The sequence below is a fragment of the Dioscorea cayenensis genome, chromosome 14 (assembly GCF_009730915.1).
Source record: "Dioscorea cayenensis subsp. rotundata cultivar TDr96_F1 chromosome 14, TDr96_F1_v2_PseudoChromosome.rev07_lg8_w22 25.fasta, whole genome shotgun sequence".
NCBI classification, from domain to species: Eukaryota; Viridiplantae; Streptophyta; class Magnoliopsida; order Dioscoreales; family Dioscoreaceae; genus Dioscorea; species Dioscorea cayenensis.
Window position 1 is genome coordinate 16690964 of NC_052484.1, and position 24869 is coordinate 16715832.

The window sequence follows — 24869 nt, forward strand, 5'->3', positions numbered from 1 at the left end:
ACTCATTCCTCTTTATTTTGTATTAGAGGGCATTTTGGTAATTTCAGTCTTCAAAAATCTGAGAATTTAGAGAGGCTGAAGCACGTGGCAAACTTGTTTCTAGCCCATTCTTTTCTTTCTTTCTTCTAAGCCTTTCCTTCTTGCTTCCTTGCTTCCTTGCTTCTTGTTCTTCTTGTTCGACCGAGCATAAATTTAGAAACAAAAAAATCTTTCCGCGAGAATTTCCGCGACCTTCAATACCAAATTTATTCCTCTCTCACTCCCCGAATCCGTAAGCCTTATATCCAATGTTTTTTTGTTTTGTATTTTTACCCGTATTTCTTGTTTTTTAGAAATATAAAAAAATTTCGATTTCTCCATGAATATGATGATCCATAGGCTTAAATTGAAGCCAATGATTTGTAATGCATGTATGAGGATGTTGTAGAAGAAAAATTTTTCGATTTAGAGTTGTAAATTGGGAGAAAACCATAGTATAAGGTTCGGGTTATCGTAGTAATTTCGAAATTACCCAGTAGCACCGAAAAATTTTTGAGCCTTTTTCTCGTATTTCTTTGGTCCACATTGAAGCTCTTCTTACCCTCGAACTCATTGGAACTAGTTTTTACTCCATTATGATGTCGCTTTGGATCCAAAATGACGATGTTTTTGCCCTAAAACCCTAAGGTTCCGTATAGACATGTAAAATTGTATTTTCATGCATTTTTCTTTGGTCATCATTCTTATGTTCGTTAGAATTTGAATTCCCTCGCTAGATCTAGGGTGGCGAAGCATCCTCTAAGGGGAAGGAGCTCGCCAATCAAGAAGGGCGCCCTCGGGACGAGACGACGGTTCTCGTGAGTGGTTAAATTTCTAATTGCATAGATTTAATAAGAGTACTAAAGTATTTGTTCATGTGTTTTATCACATAAATTTGATGATAAATTGGTTTCCCTGATATATATTTTGAGTACGAATTTACTTGAAATGGTTAAACCTAGAATGCTTATACCTATTTATTTTGAAAGAAACATGTTTACTTGCATTTCCGTGTTTATATGCAAATGAGATATGGTTTAAAGTACATTTCTGTATTTATATGCAAATGAGATATGGCTTGATGTATATTTCCGCATTTGTATGCAAATGGAACATGGTTTAATGTATATTTTCTGGTTTAAACATTGTGCGATGGATTCTTTGAATTGGAAATTGGAAAGAATTATATGTGGCATTCAGTTTTAATGGTGACGGGCGGACTTTAGTCCCGACACTCGCAGCGTGGGGTTCCACGGTCCGCCTCGATGGGAGGCGGCGTGGTTAACCTCGGGTTTACCCCGGTCAAGAGGTCGCTGGAGCCATTGACGGGGGTTCTCTATGTGAGAAACCCGGGTCACCACACGGGATCTCAAAGTACAACACCAAGGAAAGGCACCCTTTTAAATTTTAAAAAGTTTTTAAAAACTCCTTGGTGGTTCCACAGCCTAGTCGCGCCACGATTAGTGTGGGAATTGTTTTAGGCCACCGTATTTTTTGCAAAACTATGTTCATTATGTTTTAAAATGTTATTTGCTTTTCCTATTGATGAATCGTGTTATTTGTTAATATGTTGAATACTTGAACTCGATTTTTATATGCTATTATTTTTTTCTTCGAATTACCATTTGAAATATTTTTATCACTCGCTACATCTATGCTCGACACCACTCACTCGGGTAACCTCTCATACTCACCACTCCCCTTTTTATCTTTTTCGCATCGCGACGCTGGATGTAGTCAGCTGCGCAGCAGAGAGTGGTCTATCTCGCATTTTTTGTTTAGGTTTGTTATAGTATGCATGACCCTTTATGGATCCACTAGACTTGACCTTATATGTGGTTCTTGTATTTATATTTCGGGTTGTATCTTAAAACCCTGGTTTGTGCTGTTATTGTTGCTACTTGTGTTTAGGGTTCCTAGTACTAGGGAACCCTATTTGTGATATTTTATTATGTTGTCTTCTAGTTATATAATTGTGATAACAGGTTTATTTTGAGCCTTACGGCGACCTGAAAGTGGGGCCGTTGTGGGACCCACTTCTTGTCGTCGTGGCGGTTGCCACGTGCCCGGTTAGGTTCGGGGCGTGACATGTGAGAGGGGAGTTTGCATTGAAGATCCAATTGCCCTGGATGTTGGGCTTAATTTGGATATGGGCCAAAACCTGCAACCTAATAATGATATAGACTTAGGTGATCCTTTGCTAATTTGTGTAACCAATAGGTGGGCCGTCCTCCATCGCTTAGGGCTAGTGGTGGACTTAGCCTCTGAACATGGGCTGGATGTGGGTCATGGGTCATTTGTGGATTCAATAATGGAGACTTCGGACTCTAAATTGTCTTTGGGATATCATGAGGGGGTTTGAGGTCTCCATCCTCAAGATTAGAGGGGTTGAATTTCAGAGATATGTCTGTTGTACCTGCCTTGGCACCCCCAGATGGCTTTAAGTGGCAATTCTTGGCAGGGGTATGGGCCCTAGTTCAGAGAATTATCCCTTCAGATGCAGGTGGTAACAATGGTGCTGATGTAATGAAATAGGGGGAAGGAACCGATGCCCGATCGATAAATATTTTGTCGCCTGACATTGATATTGAATCGGATGAGTCGATGTCAGAATTTGAGAGGAATCTCAGAGAGCTTATGCTAGATCTTCAGGAGGAAATGAATCTTTGGCGTCTTGGAAAGTACTAGGAACCAGAAAAAGTGAACGGCAAAAAAAAACCTTCGTCGCAGTTCAATGAGGAGGTGGGTACCTGGCAGAGCCACCCAAGTCGACCAAAAAGAAAGGGGTTAGGGGTTCAGGGGTTATGGAGAAGGAGTCACATTTCACTTAAATTTTGAGGGGATTTTGATTCCTTAATAATGAAATGACAATACTACGCTTACATTAGTTATTTTTTTTTAGATATTAACCACATAGTAATTAGTTATTTATATTAGTTAATTAATTGCTTATTATAATATTAACAATAAGTTTGGACATTAATTAATATTAATAGTTAAAAAGTAATTATTATGGTTCATAATATATTTATTTAAAAATATATTTAAATTAGTAATTAATTATTTATTATAATTAATTAATTGTTAATTAATAATATTAATAAAAAAATTGAGATTTGGTGATCTATTAAAGTTAAATATTTATTTGTAATAGTTAATTTACTTTAATATTTAAATTTTTTAAAAAATATAATTGTTACAACTCTCATTACTATATATATATATATATATATATATATATATAAAATAACATTCATATAAAGGGCATAATAGTCATTTTATCATGTTTTCTCTTTTTCACTTTTCTCATTCCCAATAAATTACCTCTCTAATCATTCCAACCAAACATAGTTTTCATTCCCATTGCTTTTCCAATTCCCCTCATTATTATTACTCTTCCACTCCTCTCTATTACATTCCTTGCAACCAAACGCCCCTTTAATGCGATCTTTGATGTGGAGGATAAAACCTTGGGCAATCATAACTTGGAAGATATCAACCATGTCAACGGCTTTATGCATGATTTGGGCTTACAGGATCCACCTTCGGTGGGTAGAAGATTTACATGGACTAATGGGAAAGAAGATATGATCTTGGTCAAACTAGACCATTTCCTGGTGAATAACGATTGGTTGGCCTGCTTTCCTAGAGTGTTTCAGATGAGTTTCCTAGACTCAGGTCTGATCATGTGCCGCTTCGTCTTGAAGTTGGTAACCATTCTTCTAGACCAAGACCTTTCTATTATGAACTGGTGTGGTCTACTGTAGAGGGGTTTTAGGAGCTTGTGCACCAATGGTGGATTGAGCTAACACCTGTTGGGTGTGGTGCCTTTATCTTCTCCAAAAAGATTGCTTGGATTATGGCACACATGTGTCAGTGGGCTAAGTTTAATTTTCGGGTCTATTAAACTTAAAAAACTAGCCTTACTGGAGGATGCTAAGGCCCTAGACATTGCTAAGGAGTCTAGAAGTCCAACCCTAGTAGAGACTTAAGAGGAACAAGATTTAATAGGAAAAGTTAAAGGAAATTCGTAAACAAGAAGAGATCTACTGGAAGTAAAGGTCTAGGGACAATGGTTAAAAAAAGGGGGATAAAAACACAAAATACTTTCATGTTGTGGCCAATCGCCATAAGAATTAAAATTTCCATTCCATGTCTTAATCAAGAGGGTGCCACGATATGATTGTGGATTCTTATGAATTGGTAGAGTTTTCGCCGCCCATTTTAATCAACAATTTGGTTATAAGCACCCCACCAAACTCTGGGTTGACTTTTAGAAGCTCTTTAAGAACAAGGCTCCGATTGTTAGAGGAAGTTAAAAGAGCAGTTTTTGACTTGGGGATGAGGAAGGAGAGGGGTGTAAAGCCCCGGGACCGGATGGATTTCCAATGCAATTCTTTAAACAGTTTTAGGATATGATTAGTTCTGACCCAGCCTCTTTCGGCTTTGTGAGGATTTCTTCTAGCAAAGAGCCAACTTAGAGAAGATTAACTGGGCTAGCATTGTTCTTATTCCTAAAGAGGTAACGCCTGAGTCCCTTGGGGGATTATAGACCCATCAGTTTGATAAATTCTTCATTAAAAATTATTTTTAAACTGTTGGCGTCGCGTCTAAACAAGGTAATGAACTCTCTTATGGACATTAAACAATCTACTTTCCTAAAAGGACGCTGCATTCTAGATAACATAGCAACTGCTGAGGAACTGATTTTCAATATCCACAAGCACCGGTTACCAGGGCACATTTTGAAAGTTGATTTCTCTAAGGCTTTTGATTGCGTAGATTGGGACTTTCTATTTGACTTGCTGAAAGCCAGGGGCTTCGGTGATCCCTGGATTGGGTGGATCAAGTGCATATTGTTCTCTTCTAAGGCTTCCATTCTGATAAATGGCTTGCCAAATGGTTACGTACGATATCAAAGTGACATACGTCAAGGGGATCCATTATCACCCTTGCTGTTTGTACTAGTAATGGATGTTTTATGTACAATGTTCTCCCATGCGCTACGATCTAAGGTCTTGGTTGGTGTGCCTTTAGGGGGGCTTGGAAGCAGATGTAATCTTCACTATGCGGATGATCTGTTGGTTTTGAACATGGGAGGATTCGAAGATCTGAGGATCGTAAAGCTCATTTTATATGTGTTTGAAGGGATATCGGGCTTAGCAACTAACTTCTCAAAAACATGCTTATAGTCTTCTACGTTGGGTGTGCTCCCCGATCTGGATGCTACAGAAACGTTAAGCTGTGAGAGGGGCACGCTCCCAGTCACGTATCTGGGTATTCCGATCTCTGGAAGAAGGCCAAGAAAACAAGACTAGGAGGGGTTCATCTCAAAGATTAGAAAGAGGTTGCCCTTGTGGAAAGTGAAACATTTATCATTAGGTAGTCAGCTCATGCTGGTGAACTCTGTCCTCTCTACGCTTCCAACTTATTGGATGTCCTTGTTTAGGTTACCTTGTTGGGGTCATCAAGGAGATCAACCGGATTAGAAGAGACTTTTTGTGGTTAGGACCAGATATTGACCATCCGAGATGTAGATTGGTCGGTTGGAAGAACCTTTGTCGTTCTCGGGACCAAGGGGGCTAGGGAATTTTAGAACTTTATAACTTCAACCAGGCGTTATTGGGAAGTGGTGGTGGAAATTTATGATGGAACCCTCCTGGTGTGGCACGGAAGTTATACAATTTAATTATGGGGTGTCTCGTTGTAACATGTTTCCTAGGCAAGCGGGTAGGATTTTTTTCTTTTAAAAGGGGTGTTGAGTTGTCTTCTGGCTCTAAGAGGTTGTGTCTTACAAGGGATTAACTCGAGGACGGAGACACTTTTTTGGAAAGATCGCTGACTAAATGGCACCTATGTTCCTTTGGCCTGAGGAATTCAGAAGGACTCAGTCACCCAATAGCACAGTTCGTGATCTGAGTTTTCTTGTAGCTCAGGCCCCATTCTCAAAAGATATGGATGTCTCGACTTACAAAGAGTGGCTATGGGTGTCTGTTGGGGAATTGGGGGATAATAAATGGTGGAGACTTACTGGAAATAGTACTTTCTCGGTTAAGTCATTCTACAATTTTCTAAATGATGGTGGGTTGCGCTGCCCAAATGTGAGGTTCTTCTGGCAGAACTCATGTCCGAAGAAAATAAATATTTTCAACTGGCTCTCTTGGAAAAATAAGATCCTCACTCTTGAAAACCTAGAAAGTATAAAATGTAATCGGCTTTCCAATTGCTACCTGTGTCTTGTGCCATTCTGCAATTGAATCAGTGGATCATCTTTTCTTGCAATGCTCTTTTGCGAGACAGGTGTGGGATTACTTTGTGAGACTTCTCCACTTATCGGATCTGCCTATACCTTTGCATTAAGTTTGGGTGACTGGGGATCGTCAGTGAGACCGGCTTGGAGGGATATAGGGGACTTAGTGGTGAAATTGATTGTGTGAAATATTTGGGTTGTAAGGAATGATTGCATCTTTAATGCTAATATCTTGCTTGCACATGCTCTTATGTTGAAAATTGATCGCATGCTATTATCATGGTTCTCTATAGTTACCGAGGGGTCTAAAGTGGAGCTGGAGGACTCAATTTCCGCCATCCGGCATAGTTAGGAGTTTTTAGGCCCTCGTGTGGAGGAGTCAGGTGGCGCTCCGCCTTTGGAGGTGGTTCACGATCAGAACATGGGCTAGTTAGCAATGTTGGGTCTGGAGGGTTGAGGAGGCCTGTGTTTTCCTCGCTTTTTTGTTTTTGTGTGTCATCCCCTGTGTTGTTGCTGTTTGGGTATTGTTCCACTGCTTGTGGTTTCTTTTTGTAATTTTTTACTGTTCCTTTTGCTTCTCTTTCTCTGTAGGGGAATGGGGGTTTTCTGTAAGCTCTTGTTATTTAATTGAAATGGTTTATCCACCTTTTTCAAAAAAAAAAATATTTATCTACAGTGACATGTCAAATTCATAGATGTATATTGTTTATATTAACATAACTTCATAATTATCAGAATAAATTATACATTTAACAACGCCTATTTTTCCATTGGTATAAATATTATTATAGTAACACTAATTAATAGTAATGGTCAAATTTTTTAGCTATATATTGTTTATGCCAACAGAATTGTATAACTGTTAAAATAAGTAAATCGGATATTTACTAATGCATATTTTTCCATTGGTTTAAATAATACCATATACTAATGTTTATTAATAGTGCTGGTCAAATTCTTTACCTATATGCTATATATATATTAACTATCAGAACAAATTAGGTATTTTCGAGCGCATATTTGTCATTGGTATAAATATTGCCATACATTAACATCTATATGTATATTTATAGTGATGCTCAAATTTTATATTTTTATATTGCTTATACTAACAGAACTTTATAACCCTCAAAATAAATTAAATAATTACTTACATATTTTCTTTAGATTAGTACAAACATATTTTACTTATCAAATGGAGCTTATTCTGCATTAAATCTTTGCCATATATGACACAAGACTGACTGAATGAATACAATAAATTATATGTCCTCATTTTCTCTTAAATCACACAGACACATATAAGTTATGAACTCTTTAACATATTATTTAGAAGGCACACATGCTGATATTGCATGCATATATATTCAAACTGAATTAATTAAAGCATGCAGGAATTAATACTTCCAGCTAGCCTTTGTGCTCAAGAAGGTGATGATGACTCTTTGATTCACTCTGTGAATGAGGCTGTTGCCCATCACCGGCCACCGGGCCGGCAGCAGCTATGCGAGAAGCTTCTCCGACGACCTCGCTTTTCTTAATCTGTTCCTGCACCTTAATGTCTTCATCCATGTCAAGAACAACTATTTGCTGGCCACAAGGACCAGGAACAATGGTTTCATGGACATGAACATGGTCTTCAACGTTACTAACAACAGTCTCTTGAGTAACCTTCTTCTTCTTCTTCTTCTTTTTAATGAAGCAACAGGCTGCAAGGAATGCAAGTAGGAAAAGTCCACCAAGCGAGACAAAGACAACGATTATAACAGTGTGGTGGTGCGGTGCCGGTGATGGTGGTACCGGTGGAAGTGGCGGTGTGATATGAGGTGGTGGTGGTGGCTGGTGTGGTGGTGAATGAGGAGGTGGTGGTGAATGGGGAGGTGGTGGAGGTCGTCGAGGTGGTGGTGGTGGTGGTGAATGAGGAGGTGGCGGAGGTCGTCGAGGAGGAAAAGGTGGTGGTGGAGAAGTCCGGTGAGGAGGAGGAGGAGGACGAAACGATGGAGGAGGAGGTGGTGGTGAGAAAAATGGTTTTGGTTTTGGTGGAGGTGGTGAGAAGTAAGGATAAGGGAATGTTTGAGGAGGAAAGAAAGACATTGTTTGTGGGTTTAAGAGTTAAGAGATGAAGATGATAGGGAGTATGAATGGAGGTATTTGTAGGGTGAAGGTGATGACTTAGGGTTAGGGTTTTGTGATGGAGTTTTTGAGAATGAGTGACTTGGCTCTCATTCTAAGGTTTTTTGAGTGTTGCTTCAAATCAATGTGTTGCTTAATTAGGAAAAGAAATTGGGGCCATGTTGATAGAACAAGAGCTTGGAATTGTACGTAGTACATATGTTTGATGATATCAACAAAAAATCATTTGCTTTTGGCTTGCTTGTTATTTATGATTTAATTATATCAACAAAAAATCATTTCCTTGTTTTGGGGAAGTTAAAAGAGATGAGAGTTAATAGAAATAGTTATTGAGAATTGGGCATTCTCGAGTTTTTGGGGTCCCGTCCAAATGATCCTAAGGAACTAACCTCTAATATGGGCTTCAGCTAGTTCTACTTCATCTTTGATATGTGCCACTCTAGATAGATGATCCACTCATTGATTATTTAGAGAGTGTCACTATCTTGTATTTTTTTCCTTTTCAATCAGTTTTATTCACCGCTAGTATGGTTTGTATATATATATATATATATATATATATATATATATATATATATATATTGTTTTTCCTGCTTTTATAACAGTTTGTTTGCTTAATTAAATTTATGATTCATTCATTCTTAATTATAAAAAAATATTGTGAATTGGATCTTCATAAAACTCAATTGAAAAAAATAAAAACAACTAATAAATTTTCTTAAATTATAACTTTGAGAAAAAATTGCACAAGTAGAACCATTCTCATGCCCTTAATTGTAAGCAACATATCTTTTAGGCCTAATTAACCTTGCCCTATATATGTCAAATGAGTTAAGTTCAGATTAAATATAATCAAATAGAGTTTACTCCATTTCGTCAATTGAATTACAAGATGTTATTTCACTTCTAAATTCAGATTTATTTATTTTTATCCATTTGATTAATGTAAACTCACAATAATATAATGTGTTTATCATACCAACTTTATTTTATTTATTTATTTATTTATTTTACAAATAAGTGACAAGTATCTCTTTTATTTTAGAATTTATTAAAGAACATGTAGGTATTCGTTGATTTATTGACCTTTTGAAAACTATTAATATGGCCAACTATCATATGAGATAATAGAAATCCACTGGTACCAACTCTCAAGTCAACTTAAATGCTTAAGCTAAAGATATTTGTAAAATTTTAGATGTATAATGAAAAATAACTTTATAAAAACAGTACTTATTTCAAATTCTATGTATGTTAGAGCAATTTCTTTTGAAGTCCTGGCCGGACGTAATTTATATTCTATATTATGTTAATAAAAATTATTGACTTATTAATTATTAATAAACGAAGTAAAAAAAAAATTTTTTGATACGCCTTAATCTTACTATATATATATATATTACTCAGAGTTAGCTAAATATATGTTAAACCACCTCAATTCCATGTCCCATGCCATGATATCATATGATATTAATTTATTTCATTCATAAAAAAAATACTGGAGGGTGTCATACATTTTTTCCCTTTATTTTTTATTTTTTATTGTTACATGGCAAACGTCAGTCAAAAGGACAAATATATAAAAGTGCACTACTTTCAGTAACTTAATGATTTCTTAGAAATTTACTATATAAAATGATCTAACACATATAGCAATAATTGCCTGCCACATATGCTAAACAATGATATATTTTAAGACCATAACCCAATATTGGTCAATTAATCCCTTTACAACATTAGAGACCGGAAGAATAAAACTCAATGAACACTACAAGAAAACATGGGCATCAGAGACGGAAAATTCCGTCACTAATAGGTAAAATTTCGTTGGTGATAACTTTTACCAACGGAATATTCCGTTGGAAATTTCCGTCGCTGAAAAGCAAGTGGCTAATGCTATTCCGTTGGAAAAATTAATTCCATTGGTGATATTAAACTATTACCAACGGAATTTTCCGTTCATGAAGATGTTTATTAGTAACGGAAATTCCGTCCTGAAGGTGTTTATTACCAACGGAATTATTCGTCACCGAAAGCATTCATTACCAACGAAAATTCAGTCACTGAAAATATTTATTACCAACGGAATTTCCGTCACTAAAGGTTTTATCACCAATGGAATTTACGTCACTGAAAGTGTTTATTTCCAACGGAATTCCGTCTATGATAGTCTTTATCACCCACGGAATTCCATCCTTGAATGTGTTTATTACCAACGGAATTTCGTTACTAATACTTTTTATCACCCACGAAATTCCGTCCCTAAAAGTCTTTGTTACCAATGAAATTCCGTTTGTGATAGTATTTTTTTTATATTTATATTATTATTTTTTTTGGTTCATTTCCCTATATTACATGTAATCAATATCATTTCACAAACTCTATATAATAAACAAAATTATTTATTCATAACAAAACACAAATTCAATGGTATTCAAAGCAAGTAAGTTCAATCTTTCATAATATCTAAAACATATTCATACACAAGTAAAACATGAATAATAGAAATCATATGGCAATAAAACTAGTTATGCAACACCCAAGTTCTATAAGTCACTCTCTCATGATTCAAACTTCATCATCAGTGGTATCTTCTTCTTGGCCTCTATCACTCGTCCCAAATTGAGAAAATCCAGCATTCCGAGCAATTGTTGTAGGATTTAACATCTCAGTAATTTGAGACAAAAAAGCCTTGATTTCATTCTCGACTGCGACTATATTTTTTTGAGAATCCTCCAAGCTTTGTAGTTTGTTCTTCACAACCGTCACTTCTTCTCGTGAGATTATCAACTTCGGTGTTAGAATGTGGAGTTTGATCAACTTGTGGACTACAAGTCGTCGAGCATGCTTCCCCAATACTATTGGTAGGAGACAAGAAACTCTTTCCACGTGGTGTAGTTCCAAAGCCATATACATGTGTCCGTGTAGTCTCCATACCACCAATTGCATCACACCAAAGTTGCGGATCAAATTCAGGATGACAAGATTCATCGGCACCATATTTCTCGCTCATTGAAGAAGTATACAAATCCTATGAAACTTGCATTAGTGCTAGATTAAACATAAAAAAAAATTATAAACATATATAAAACTTGCATTAGTGCAAGAAAATAATTGTGAAATATAATTCCTTACACTAACGGATTTCGACTTATTATCAATATAATCACCAAGGCCCTTCGCACGTTTGTGGGTGCGATTAAACACTTCTCCATATGTTGGTTTCCGATTTAACTGTTTTGCCTACAATAAATTATTCATGATCATAAAATTAAAAGAAAAATGTAAAGCATAAAAAAAAGGTAAGTTTAATCAATAAAAAACATGTATACCATCCTCTCCGCATGAAGCAAAAAAGGAATCGATCCACCAGTATCTTGGTAATGCTTCCATGTTTTTCAGTAATCCTATTTTGCTTGGCTTTTTGAGATCGATTTTTCCATGCTTCAGTGTTCCAAACATTGTCAATTAATCGATCCCAAATATTTAATACTTCACAAATTATATAAAATACTATATATTATTATTCGAATAATAATATATATTATTTTATACAATGATATAGTTTTATATAATTTCCTAGTATTTTATATTATATAATAATATATAGTATTTTATAGTATTTTATATAATTTGTGAAGTATTAAATATTTTTTAAAACTATTTTTTTAATATTTAATATATTTTTTTAATTTTTAATAAATCATATTCAATCATATTTTCTATTAAATCCATGATGCATTTAATCATATTTAATTGCTTTTACATTTGTTAATATATGTTTTCACTTTTTCAATATTGGAAATACTTTTTAAATTGTAATTTTATTTACAAATTTTCAAATTCATAAAGTGAAAAATATTTTTCAAGCATAGTAAGAGAGTAAAATTAAGGAACAATAATACAGTTTTAAATAAAGATAATTTTCAAAAATTAACACATTTTTATTAAAATTTAGATTACCAATTAGTTTAACCAATTTTTGTAGTTTATATGAATTAATTAAAATGTACAAATAAAAAAAAGACATGAGGAGTAAAATTAATAAATTTTAAATCCTAGACACCATCTAATAATTTGAAATTTTAAATCAACTACCCTTCTTTTTGAAGTTATCTTCATTTACTAATCTCAGAAAAGATGAAGCTTATAAATGCAACTTGTCCCCAAGAGAGGGACAGTCCAACACATAAAACATTTGATGTGCCTACCACTAGTACAAACAATTTAAGCAAACTTATTATATGGAGTATAATCTTGGACACTTGAAACCTGTCCTCCCTTTTTCTAATTAATGTCTATATATTTAGGACGAAGATTGAACAACTAATCAAGACATACTTAATTTGATTCTAAGTAATTAATATTATATTTAATGTTTTGTTTAAAACATGCATCTATGTTTGGTCTATGTTTGGTTAGAGTTAATAGTATTTGAAACTTTTACTTACACTTATTTACTTCCTCCATTCTTTTTTTACTTGTTATGCTTTAAAACTCTTCTTTGTTTCTTTTTACTTATCATATTAGAAATTTTACATAACATTAAATATTTTTTTTTTCAAATTTATTCTTTAATTTAATATATTTGTATAATTTTTAATAAATCATAATCAACTAAATATTAAATCATATACTCCTATTCCACTTAGTGGAGTTTTAAATAGAGGTGGTTTTGAAAAATAATAATTTTTTTTAATAAAATATAGGTAAATCAACTACATTTAATCAATTTTTTTAATCAGTGAGAATTAGATAAAGTTGACAACTAAAAAGAAATAGAAGGAGTATTTTTTTTTTTTAAATTTCTTTCTTATAAACATTTTATTTTATGATTTAGATTTACTTGCATTATATTTAATAAACACATTAGACGAGTGGTTTTTTTTTATAAAAAAAATATGACCCCTATTATAACAAGATAGTGATAATTTTTTTAAATAAAAAATTAAGGGTTCTAGCATTTTCCAACATAATGGTTCACATTTATCAAAAAAACAAAAATCTCATAATAATTTTCTGATATAATGAAAAAGTGAATTTGTTTCTAAAATTATAGATGATCTATATTTTTTTTAAAGTTATATTCTCTATTTAATTTACTTCCTCCTATTTATTTATTTACTATTTTTGGCTTAGATCAATTGAAGTTTTTTATTTTTCAAACTTTTGAACAATAAAAAGAGGATAACTAAGGTGAAGAAAAAGAAAATGGGTAAAGATATAGGAGATAGGGAAGAAGCTACACGTTGACAGGTGAGGAAAATAAAATAATAATTAAAAAATAAAAAAAATGAATAGCTGTGACATTTGATTTATTGGTGTTTGGTCTTTTATATATAGTGTTCATTCTATAAAGAAAGTAAATTCGAATTCCAACTTATATTGGTGAAAAAGATAAATATTATAAATTTTTTTTATATCGTCTTTAACAGATGATTTGTGGCTTTTTTTTTAAAATATTGCTTTTTTTTAAATTAATTACTAAAATAGATATTTTTAGAATTATTTACCAAATTAGGCATTTTTATTTTTTTAATATTAAATTTTAAATTTTTTTAATAGTTGTGGGTTCCACTGGTTTTTTAATATTAAAATTTTATTTTTTTTAAAAATCGGCAGGTCCCACTAGTTTTTTAATATTAAAATTTATTTTTAAAACTGAGATGGGTCCCTACTAGTTTTTTAAATTAAAAACAATTTCTATACTAAAACCCTTATCATTTCATAAAATGTTTTCTATCTAGTTTTATTCCCACTCTACTTTCACTAATCCTATGAGATAAAAAAATTATGGGTAATATTCGATTTAAAAATTTAAAAGATAAAAATTATTGTGGTTAAAAATTTTTTTATATACATTTAAATTAAAATTATCTCCAATAATACATAAAAATTAAAATTATCTTCAATATTTACTGGATCTTTCATACTGATATTGCTCATGATTTTCACAAAAAGAGACTTTGGACGGTTTATATAGTACCCACCCTAACAAAACTGGATGGTTATGATCAATTTGATCCGATGGGCTCTTATGAATGGGGTGAGTCTTTATTCTGCACCAATAATTCAAAATTTCATCAACCCTCCCAATAATACTCTCCACCTACCCTAACAATTACATCTTTTACTATGAGATAATTTTTAGGCCTCCACCTAACAAATAGATGGTTATGATGAATTTGATCTAATAAGCTCTGTGAATGGGGTAGATGCCACTCACACCAATAATTCATCCCATCAACCCCCAATAATACTCCCCACCTACTCCTAACAATTACATCTTTCGATTATTCTAATATCGAGATAATTTTTAATTTTTTTATGTATTATTGGAGATAATTTTAATTTTTATGTATATAAAAAATTTTAACCACAACAATTTTTATCTTTTAAATTTTTAACCGAATATTACCCATAATTTTTATCTGTTAGGATTAGTGAAAGTAGAAGTGGGAATAAAACTAGTTGTAAAAAATTATATGAAATGATAAGGGTTTTAGTGTAAAATTGTTTTTAATTTAAAAAAAACTAGTAGGACCCATCTCAGTTTTAAAAAAATAAATTTTAATATTAAAAAACTAGTGGGACCTGCCGATTTTTTTAAAAAAATAATATTTTAATATTAAAAAACCAGTGGAACCCACAACTATTAAAAAAATTTAAAATTTAATATTAAAAAAATAAAAATGCCTAATTTGGTAAATAATTCTAAAAATACCTATTTTAGTAATTAATTAAAAAAAAGCAATATTTAAAAAAAAGCCATGATTTGTTTATATTTATAAAAAAAATAAAATTATAAATAATAAAAACTCACTCGTAATGTATTTTTTTTATTATTATAAAATATTTTTATGTTTTAATATAATATTGTTTATCAAAACTATAATAATTTGATTATGAGAATGTGAAACACCCAAAATGCCCTTGGCCGGAATACATATATAAACCTCTCACGCGCCAACCAAGGCTTTCCTCCGGCCTCTTCTCCATCTCCATCTCCATCTCCATCTCCATTCATTGCCCACTCTTTCATCCATGCTCCTCCAAAATCCCTCTCTCTCTCTGGTGGTTAGGGTTTCTCTCAATCTAATCTCCATAGATTTCTTCATCATTCTCGCTAAATTTTAGGTGATTCTATCCGCATTCCTTGATTCTGAAACTAGGATACTGTTTTTTGATCTGTTCTTCAGGCATTGCACTCTCTTTCTCGGTGGAGGAATCCAATGAAGGTGAATCCTTTATGAAAACCTTTGATTGAGATCCGAGAACGATTTCTTGGGCTGGTTTTTTGTTGCGGATTCAGCTCCGATTTGATCGAAATTAAGCTGAAAACCTTAGATTTAGAGGATTCTAGGGTTAGGGTTGAGTAGAGGGGAGTGAAAGTGAGATCTTGATGGTTGCGAGAGTGGCAGTGGGTTGAGATGATGATAGGGAACCTTAGCCGGAGCTCGTCGGTGCGGTTAGCCAACCGGACGTCGGGCCTCAACAGCCCTCGGCACTCCTTCTCCGTCTCCTCCTTCTCCCATCGCAAATGGATCCCTTTCTCCGCCGCTGCCCCCTCGCTTATCTCCATTGCTGGTACCTTCTTCTTGTCTGCTCTTCTCCTCGCCTTCGCCTGTGCACTCTATCTCTACCTTCTCCGAGGGACCTTTTTCACCGGCTTCGCGGTCCCAGAAGAAAAATGCGACGTTTTCTCCGGCAGTTGGGTGCCGGATACCACCTACCCTCTCTACAACAGCTCGGACTGCCCCTTTGTTGAGCGGGGCTTCAATTGCCTGGCTAATGGAAGGGAAGACACCGGCTACTTGAAGTGGCATTGGAAACCAAACACCTGTGACTTGCCAAGATTTGATGCCCGGGAGGCCTTGGAAATGCTAAGGGGGAAAAGAGTGGTTTTTGTGGGTGATTCCATGAGCCGGACGCAGTGGGAATCTATGATTTGTATGCTGATGACTGGTGTGGATGATAAAAACAGTGTACATGAGGTGAACGGGAATAGGATATCGAAGACGATACGGTTTTTGGGGGTGAGGTTTGAAGGGTATAATTTGAGTGTGGAGTTCTTCAGGTCGGTGTTCTTGGTGCAGCTGGGGTTTCCTCCAAAGCATGGACCCAAGAGAGTGAAGACAACTCTCAAGTTGGATAGGTTGGATGATATTAGCCACAGATGGGTTGATTCAGATATTCTGATATTCAATTCTGGGCATTGGTGGGCACCAAGTAAACTGTTTGATCTGTAAGTTCTCTAGAACTGGTGAATGTTGTGAATTTTTATATGAGCATTGTCCTTACTCTGGAAATGAGATATTACTGCTGATTTGAAGTGGCTTGATCTTATGGGTGGTCAATGGTCTTGTGTTTATTGCTCCATGTTAATTAGCGCTCTTTCAATTTGTTATCCTATGGAAGATGCTGCTTATGATGCGCCAAACTTGAACCTCAGGTTCAATTACTTGTAGTAAATTCTGTCATTTGCAGAACATGCCTCTATCATGAAATCTACTAATTAATGCTTTCCCACTTAAATGAGTGGATTCCATAGTGACTACTATGTTTTCATTTGCAATCATCAATGCTAATAGGTTTGAATGATTTTAGGCAAAAGTTCCTATTTCATCATTTGACTGCTAAAAATGATGTCAAAACTTTCTTATCTACCATTTATGGCATCATTAATCTGTCAAATCATAATTATGGTGGAAACATATGATATTGACCATATTTACTTGGACAATGAAAAAGATTTTTAAGTTGCGAGTCTTGTGACCATGTTGACAAACCAATTCAGGTATAATTTCAAGTTTATACAAATCAGCAGTTGATACAGGACAAGTTTGGAGATGAAATAAGAACATTTTTCTCCAACCATGCCACTTGGTGTCTCTCAAGAAGTATTTATTACTGTTACTTTTTAAATTTATCCTTCTTTAGTTATAGCATAAAACTCTATTTTCTTTTTACTTAGATGAAATGCAGAATAGATATGCAGCTTCTACTGTATATGTGAACATATTATTTCATTAGATTGGACTATAGGCACTCATTTGGTTTACTTTTTAGTGTTTCTGGTATGTATATCTTTGGAAATACCACTAATAGTCTATTTGAATTCTAATTTATTGTAATTGCCTTTACATCAGCAAAACCCAAACAATTGCCTAGTTGCCCCTCCCTATTGTCTGTATACCTCAAAATATAATATTAGAGAATAATTCCAAGTTGATTTCTATATTTTGTATCCTTTGAAGTACATTAAATAAGGAGTATTTTAAAGAGTTGTGTTACCACTTTCCACTCATCAGTTTTAACTAAATGCCTGATACAAACTTGCAACTGTTGGCACATGATCAAGATGAGCAGGTGGTCAAACAGAGGCAAAGGACTGAAATGCGCTTATAGAAAGGCACAAATGGCACTTTTGGTAGTGCCTACTAATCCAGGAATACACACCAAGGGCTAGGACTCGAGCATTGCCAAATCTACCTTCGTTTGATTAACTTGCCAGAAGAAGAAGTTGGGTTACATTCAGAAGTTCTACTTTTCTTTTGTCTGACTCAACCCTAGACAGGGAAGATTGATCTGCCCTCATTCAATCTGCGACGGGGCCCTCTTCCTTGTTCCAATGGTGTGTATCACAATCCTGTTCTTGAGGGCCGTTGTCATTGGGAAGAAAAAGACTGCTTTTCATTGGAGATGACTAGGTCCCTAGTGTTGAGTAGAAGGTTATGGTCCACAAGCCAAGAAAGTAACAAGCAAGGGGGAAGTCCCCTCTCTCCCATTAACTTCAGAGATTCCCCTTCTGAAACCATGACATATCCTCTGAGCAATGTTTTGCTCATGAGTTTTAAATGAAATTGTTTATGAAAAGGGTCTCCTGTGACATAAAATTCATCCTAAAGCTGGCTAGTGATGTGAGCATCTTTAAGAGAATTGCTTTTATATCTATCATGTTGACATTATCATGAAAAGGTTTCAAAGAGTGATACATTTCTAGAAATCCAATATCTCTTACTCCTTCAATTCAATGCTTATCCTTAACTCCCATTGGTTGAGAATTTCAACCAATGTGGAATATTGGCTTGCATTCTAGAGTATTTTAACTTCTCTTGAGATGACATTTCTTGCCATCACAAATTTCATCTTCTTATGTGCTTTCAATTCATTAGTCGATTGAAATATACTTCTATAATATGCTTTGGCCCTTAGGTTTCATTTCATCATCATATATGGTGATGTTAGGAGACCATAGCATGCTTTTGAAATAGTTTTATGTCTGTAGTATATTAGTCTGTCAATTTATGTTGTAGCAGTTCCTTTTGCTTAATTATAAATGAAATTTTAATTTAATCACATTTCATCTGGTTACTTTAATAGTCTTTTGGCCTAAATTTATTACATTATGCTTATTTGCATGTTTTTCTCTAATCTTGGTAATGATCCTTGAGCTCTTTCCTCATAGGGGATGCTATTTTCAAGCTGGAGGATTGCTGAAGCTTGGAATGCCCATTACTTCCGCCTTCAAGATAGCTCTAGAAACTTGGGCATTCTGGGTTGAAACAATGGTCAACACAAACAGAACCCATGTTTTCTTTCGGACCTTTGAGCCATCCCATTGGAGGTATGGAATGCTTGTTTCCAAATTCCAAGCGGCTTAATTGAGTCATATAATTGGAAGTATACCCTTCGTTTTACCAAATGAAAGTTCTACTGTCAGTTTCTGGTGTCAGAAAAGAGTGGTGTGTGATTAGATATGAACTTGACTGCTTTTCTGGCCTTTTGAATGCTCATCTAGATCTTTCATATTGTAACTGACTGCCCAAATTAACTTCTTATTCTGGCTTATCAGAACCAACGGTTTGTAATTATCCTACCTTTGTTCTTTAGATTCTTAAACATGTCACTTTATAATTCAAATACCAGAAACTAGCATGCAATACACAACTATGAGTTCCAGCTGAATAAAAATATAACTAGGTTAGCCTTGCAAAGAATAGCTGAATCGGCAGGTCAAATCTAATCGGTGTGTGATTAGATATAACTAGGTTAACACTCTCTCTCTCTCTCTCTCTCTCTCTCTCCACATGTGCGTACACACACACACACATGCACATCTCTCTCTCTCTCCACATGTGCGTACACACACACACATGCACATATAAGAAACATACATGCATGTAGATTTTAGATTTGTCTCATACACTTTTCATTTATTCTCTGAAAAAGTTAAATCTTTTTCCAGTTGTTTTTCTGAGAATTATGAAATTATTTTCTTGTGCCAAACAACTGGTAGCACACAGGGAAATTCACCATCAGCTGTGGAGGCATCCTTAGCCTGAACACCTATATTCTTTCCATCATAGTGATTTGTGATTACTTACTATCATACTAAGAATTATAATCATAGTTGTTTTTTGTAGATTAATTAGACAAAAATGGCATGGCTTTCTCTATTTATAGGCCTATAAATTTGTACTTGTAGGCATTTCTAGAAAGTAGGTCAACTCTCAACCAGCTTGCATGATGACTCTGCTAGAAATTTAGATGTGGTGTAATATTGCTTGTTTGAAAGATGAAACCAGAGGAAAAAATAATTGAAGATCACACTTTCAAAGCGGCTTTTTCATAGGTAGAAAAGCTAACAGTTCATCTCTTTGTTCTCAATATACATTAGATATGAACAGCCTGAATTCTTAGTGGACTCTTTTGGCTGCCCATGGTGTAATAGATCTGATAATTCTTTCAATAAATTTGAGCACTTAGTCCGTGCTTTTTGGGCACCCTTGTATTTGATAAGTGCTTTTTGTTAAGATTGGGTCAGCTAATATTTAAGTCATTGGCCATTAGCATGTATATGATTTCTTACAAACCTGTTTATTTTAAGCTATGCTTATGCATTTGGTTTGGTAAGAATCAGAAATTTCTTTCTCTTTCTTCCATGTCTTGCTTTATTGCATGTGTCAGTGGTAACATAGTAACTGAAGTGTGCAATTTTGGTATTGTGAGTAGCTCAAACAAGAAGGTCTGCGACATGACACAACAACCTTCATCTGAGGCAAAAGGAGATGATAGGAGTGAGTTTGGGGAGATCTTAGCTGAAGTAGTTGGAAAGATGAGAGTTTCGGTGAATGTTCTTAATGTGACTTTGATGGGAGCATTCCGGAGTGATGCTCATATTGGCCCTTGGACTCACCCATCATCCGTTTTTGATTGTAGCCATTGGTGTCTTCCTGGAGTCCCTGATGCTTGGAATGAACTTGTCTTCTCCTATCTGCTGGCAAATGGTAAACTTTCGTTTCTAGACAGTTACTATTAATCCATTGTGACCTATCTTTAATATGCTTGTCTGTGGTAGTCATATCTGCACATAATCTGTCTATCATGTGTGATAGCACACATGCAATGCTGACTTGATGCTATTCGTAAAGGGATCTGTATGATTCTATGGTTAGTATTAATCAGCGTCAAATCTTGTGAACCATAGTTTATAAGTCCCATCTATTAAAAATCTCAATAAAAACTTGGCAGTTCATTTTGTAGGTAAGATTATTATTTACTATTTTATGGAATCTGGCTAAACCATATTAGCAACAATCATTAAACAAGTGTTGGCCGGTTCTTTGTAATTAATTACCTTGGAGTAACCTACAGAAAGTTAAAAAAAAAAAAAAAATTATTATGACCTATTGTTGCTGGTTTTGCTTCACCTTTGATTAAGTAATTGGGTTGTAACTTAATTCTTGAAGTAATGTTCTTGGTTAAACCGTTGCTCTTCATTGATTTTTTTATTTCTTGTATTTTTATACTTTTTTTTTTAATGTGTGGTTAGTATATTTATAAATAATTTGGTTACTATTCATGGAACAGAATATATAAAGATAGTAGTGTGGTCAATTTTTTTTTTTGTGTACTTTATCTCTTCTCTCTTATTGGCAGACTGGAGAAAGTTTGGAAGATGATTTGAGGACCAATAAAAACGTCTTTTATTTCTGCAAATGCCGTATTATATATTTTGCAGATTGGTCTGGCAGTCGCAGAAGACGAGCTTGTTTTGTCTCTGACATGAAGCAGCTGCTAGGAAATACAATTCACTCTTCACTCTTTTTTTATATTTTTTTTATTTTTTGTCTGGAATTCTTTTGTAATCAATGAGGTCTAGCATTTATTCCAAGATGTAACATCTTCCCCTTGTTTTTCGCTTACAAATGATAAGGAAGTGATAATATTAATCAACTTGTATGTAATGACAAAAACATTATTGTAGATGCCAGCTCAATTCTTTTGTCAATGCAAGCTCACAAGAAAGCTTCTGGTTTATTTGCAAGACTGGGAAATTGATAACCCCATATGGTGTACCTCATTGTCTTTGTTTTTACAATATTTACTATCTTTGAATTCCAGAGTTATATTTCCATGTTGCTGGATGTGAATTATTAATGTTTTGTTTTATTAACTGACTTCACTCTTTCAGATTTGTTACATAATATTTTCATTTGGCAAGTTAATGCTGCTATCTGCTGTCTTGCAGCAAAGTGAGAAGTTTATCTGGTGAGCAATGCAAAACTGGATAGGAGCAATGAAATCATGAAGTGTAAATAATCAGTAAGTTGTTAAATACCAGTAATTTTATGTTTACTATAATCGAAGTGAATCGATTATTTTGTTAGATCTAGACAAGAATTCTTTTACTATCACTAAACCAATCTTCTTAATTCTTCTACAATTAATTAATGTGCTTCTATGTATGATGTACTCATTGTCTCTGATATACCATCTTCACATGTTAGAAACCTGTCACTATCTCTTATCTGCAGAAACTGAAGTATAACAAACCAAGCACATGACAACAACTTTTATTATTCTTTCATGTCCTGTTATAACTTATTTGAATTTCTTGAATGTCTGTCTTGTTATTGCATTTTTCTTTTCCTGCAACTCAATACAAAGAACATAATTTTCTTATCACGACAACAATGTTATCACTGAAATCACTTCTGCATCATCAATTTGTCACCAACAGCAATGTTTAGGTACAGTATCTGCATTTCTTCCATGAGCAATCTCCTTCCAATGTCCTTTTTAATTTATCAGTATCATCGTAGATTCGTACATTTTTTTTGCTGTGATTTCATATTTTATGTCACTTGCAATATCTGCATCTAAAATTCTCTCCTTGCTAAGCATCAAAACAAAAAGGATGTGACATTTATGCATGATTGGGAATTTTTATTTATTTATTTATGTCTGATCATTCAGTTGAAATTGTGAATGATGCTAACTCTGTTCCTTCTGTGTGTTGTTTTGGCTTTTCTGTATGGAGACTTACACTTTTGGTGCTTGAACTGTGTCATCTGTTCAATTATACTCCTTTTGCTCCAATGTGGCACTGCCCTGCCACATTGGATTATTATTATTATTATTATTATTATTATTATTATTATTAAATTTGATGAAAATTTGCGCCTGATGCTATATCTGTGGATATAGTATGGCGTAAAAAAAAATCAACCTTTTTTTTCTTTTCATGAAAAACACAATTTACCATCGCTCTTTTTCTTATTTTGCTATTAACGAAGTTAATGGTAAAAAACAGATTGATAATATAGTATTTTCAATAAAAAAATATTGACTTCACTGGTTTATGCCTATAAATATTGGCGTATATTTAATTGTTAGATTTGTGGGTGATAATTATGATGGTGTTCTCACAGTTAAGACACTTGATAGTTAGACTTTCTTTGAAAAAAGTGTGTTGAGATATAATAATAAAAACTATATAATTATGTGATTTATTTATATTAAAATAAATAAATAAATAAATAAATAAATTTCAAGTTATAATAACTGATGCACTTCTGTATTTGTTTGTTTTTTTTATTTTATCATTTGTCGATTTTATCAAAAAAAAATAAATTAAATTAAATTAAATAAAATTAAAAAAAATTGTGAGTGGTATATGCAATTTACTGAAGGCATATATGTGCAAATGTAAAAAACAATTCCAATATAATAATAATAGTAAATATGGTTCAAGCACCCGTGTCACTTATTTTAATGTTGAAGGACAAAAAAATGAACATCAAGGTATCCGTAGTCACTGTTTTGTTAAATTTTTAATTCAAATAGTCCCCTTAATTTTCAACACGAGATCTACTCGTTCTAATCAAATTAAGAAACGATATCATTATCAATAACCACTTCTTACTGTCCTTAACTAGTTAACTTATAAACTCACGGGTAGCTTGTCACAAAGCTCTAATTCTTTTAATGAAAGACGTCTAACATTATTTATATGCATCCAATTACTTACTCTAATAAAAGTATATATATATATATATATTGAGATTTTTTGAATTTGATTATGGTGAACGGCCCTTTATTATTACCCGGATCAAAATTTTAGGAGCTTAATCTAAGACGAAAAAAATCAATGGAGATATGTGGTTATAGCAAATTAAAAGGCTCAGTTTATAGTTTGGTATGGACCAATTTGGTGTGAGGCATATTATGTCTTGTATTGGTTTTTTCTGGAGGATAAAAATAAGAAATCTTCTTCTTATCCATGAATATAAGTTACATCGACCGAACTATATAAATTTTGCGTGTTTTTTTTTAATGTTCTTATTCATACGTTTGAGTACTACTATATAGCGTAACAATATATATGAAAATATATATTATTATATTATTAATAAGAATGTTATCTTATTTATTAGTTTACAAGGAATGGGGGGCCCTACAATGCATGTTAACCATCCAGAACGCAAGGAACAAAAGTCTTTGCTGAGATTCACACAAAAAGTTTGGTTCACAAGTCATAAGTCCATGCATAACTAGTCTCTGCCAACCAATGACATCTCTTTATCTCATTTCTTTTCTCTTTTCAAAAAAACACAAAAAGTCAAGATCTAAAGAGATTGCATAAAAGATAAACATAATTTATTGCATGATTGAATGAGTATATATATATATATATATCTAGTAAGTTGCCTTGAATTCACCATAAAATAATACACACATGTATATTCTATCTGCCAATCCTTAATCATCACATATATATTCAATTATTACACTGAATAAGTGCTGTTAATGCCCACCAAGCATTTCTTTCCTATTTTATTCATGCATGCATACATGCATGTTTGTTTGCACTCATACATACATGATTGTATATAATTATATATATACACCATTTGTTCATGTTACCTCAATGGTTCGCATGAAGAATTAAACCTGCAACATAGATTTCATGAGCTATATATGAATATTAAAATAATGCAGAGCATCATACACATATGGTCACAAAATCAAAGCAAGTCATCACACACTTGATTCCAATCCAACTGTTTTCATGATTCAAGGGACACACAAAGTCAACCAGTTTGTAACAAACCATAGCCATATTTGCCACCTTGTAAGTAAGCAAACAAGAGAAAGAGTTCATCAACTGAAGCCATTTATA

General features: G+C 33.8%; 3 protein-coding genes across 5 annotated transcripts; 1 reads left to right on the plus strand and 2 right to left on the minus strand.

Moving 5' to 3' along the window:
• Positions 1–7448: 7448 nt before the first annotated feature.
• On the minus strand, positions 7449–8383 carry LOC120276001 (proline-rich receptor-like protein kinase PERK2). The gene has a single exon (XM_039282740.1). It carries the CDS (start codon positions 8360–8362, stop codon positions 7679–7681), a length of 684 nt encoding a protein of 227 aa, XP_039138674.1. The 5' UTR covers positions 8363–8383; the 3' UTR covers positions 7449–7678.
• Positions 8384–11099: 2716 nt separating this feature from the next.
• LOC120276191 lies at positions 11100–11769 on the minus strand. The gene is made up of 3 exons (XM_039282916.1): positions 11734–11769; positions 11537–11644; positions 11100–11432 (listed from the first exon to the last, which is right to left on the minus strand). Exons 1-3 carry the CDS (start codon positions 11734–11736, stop codon positions 11100–11102), a joined length of 444 nt encoding a protein of 147 aa, XP_039138850.1. The 5' UTR covers positions 11737–11769.
• Positions 11770–15371: 3602 nt separating this feature from the next.
• LOC120276478 (protein trichome berefringence-like 7) lies at positions 15372–21857 on the plus strand. 3 transcript variants are annotated; one of them, XM_039283233.1, is made up of 5 exons: positions 15372–16646; positions 18870–19028; positions 20417–20531; positions 20624–20691; positions 21344–21857. In XM_039283233.1, the coding sequence occupies exons 1-4, from the start codon at positions 15832–15834 to the stop codon at positions 20648–20650; spliced, it is 1116 nt and encodes a 371-aa protein (XP_039139167.1). In that variant the 5' UTR covers positions 15372–15831; the 3' UTR covers positions 20651–20691; positions 21344–21857. The 3 variants fall into 3 exon arrangements, with proteins under 3 accessions (XP_039139167.1, XP_039139165.1, XP_039139166.1); XM_039283232.1 differs by having other exon boundaries at positions 15375–15478; positions 15601–16646; positions 20417–20691; XM_039283231.1 differs by having other exon boundaries at positions 20417–20691.
• Positions 21858–24869: the final 3012 nt, after the last annotated feature.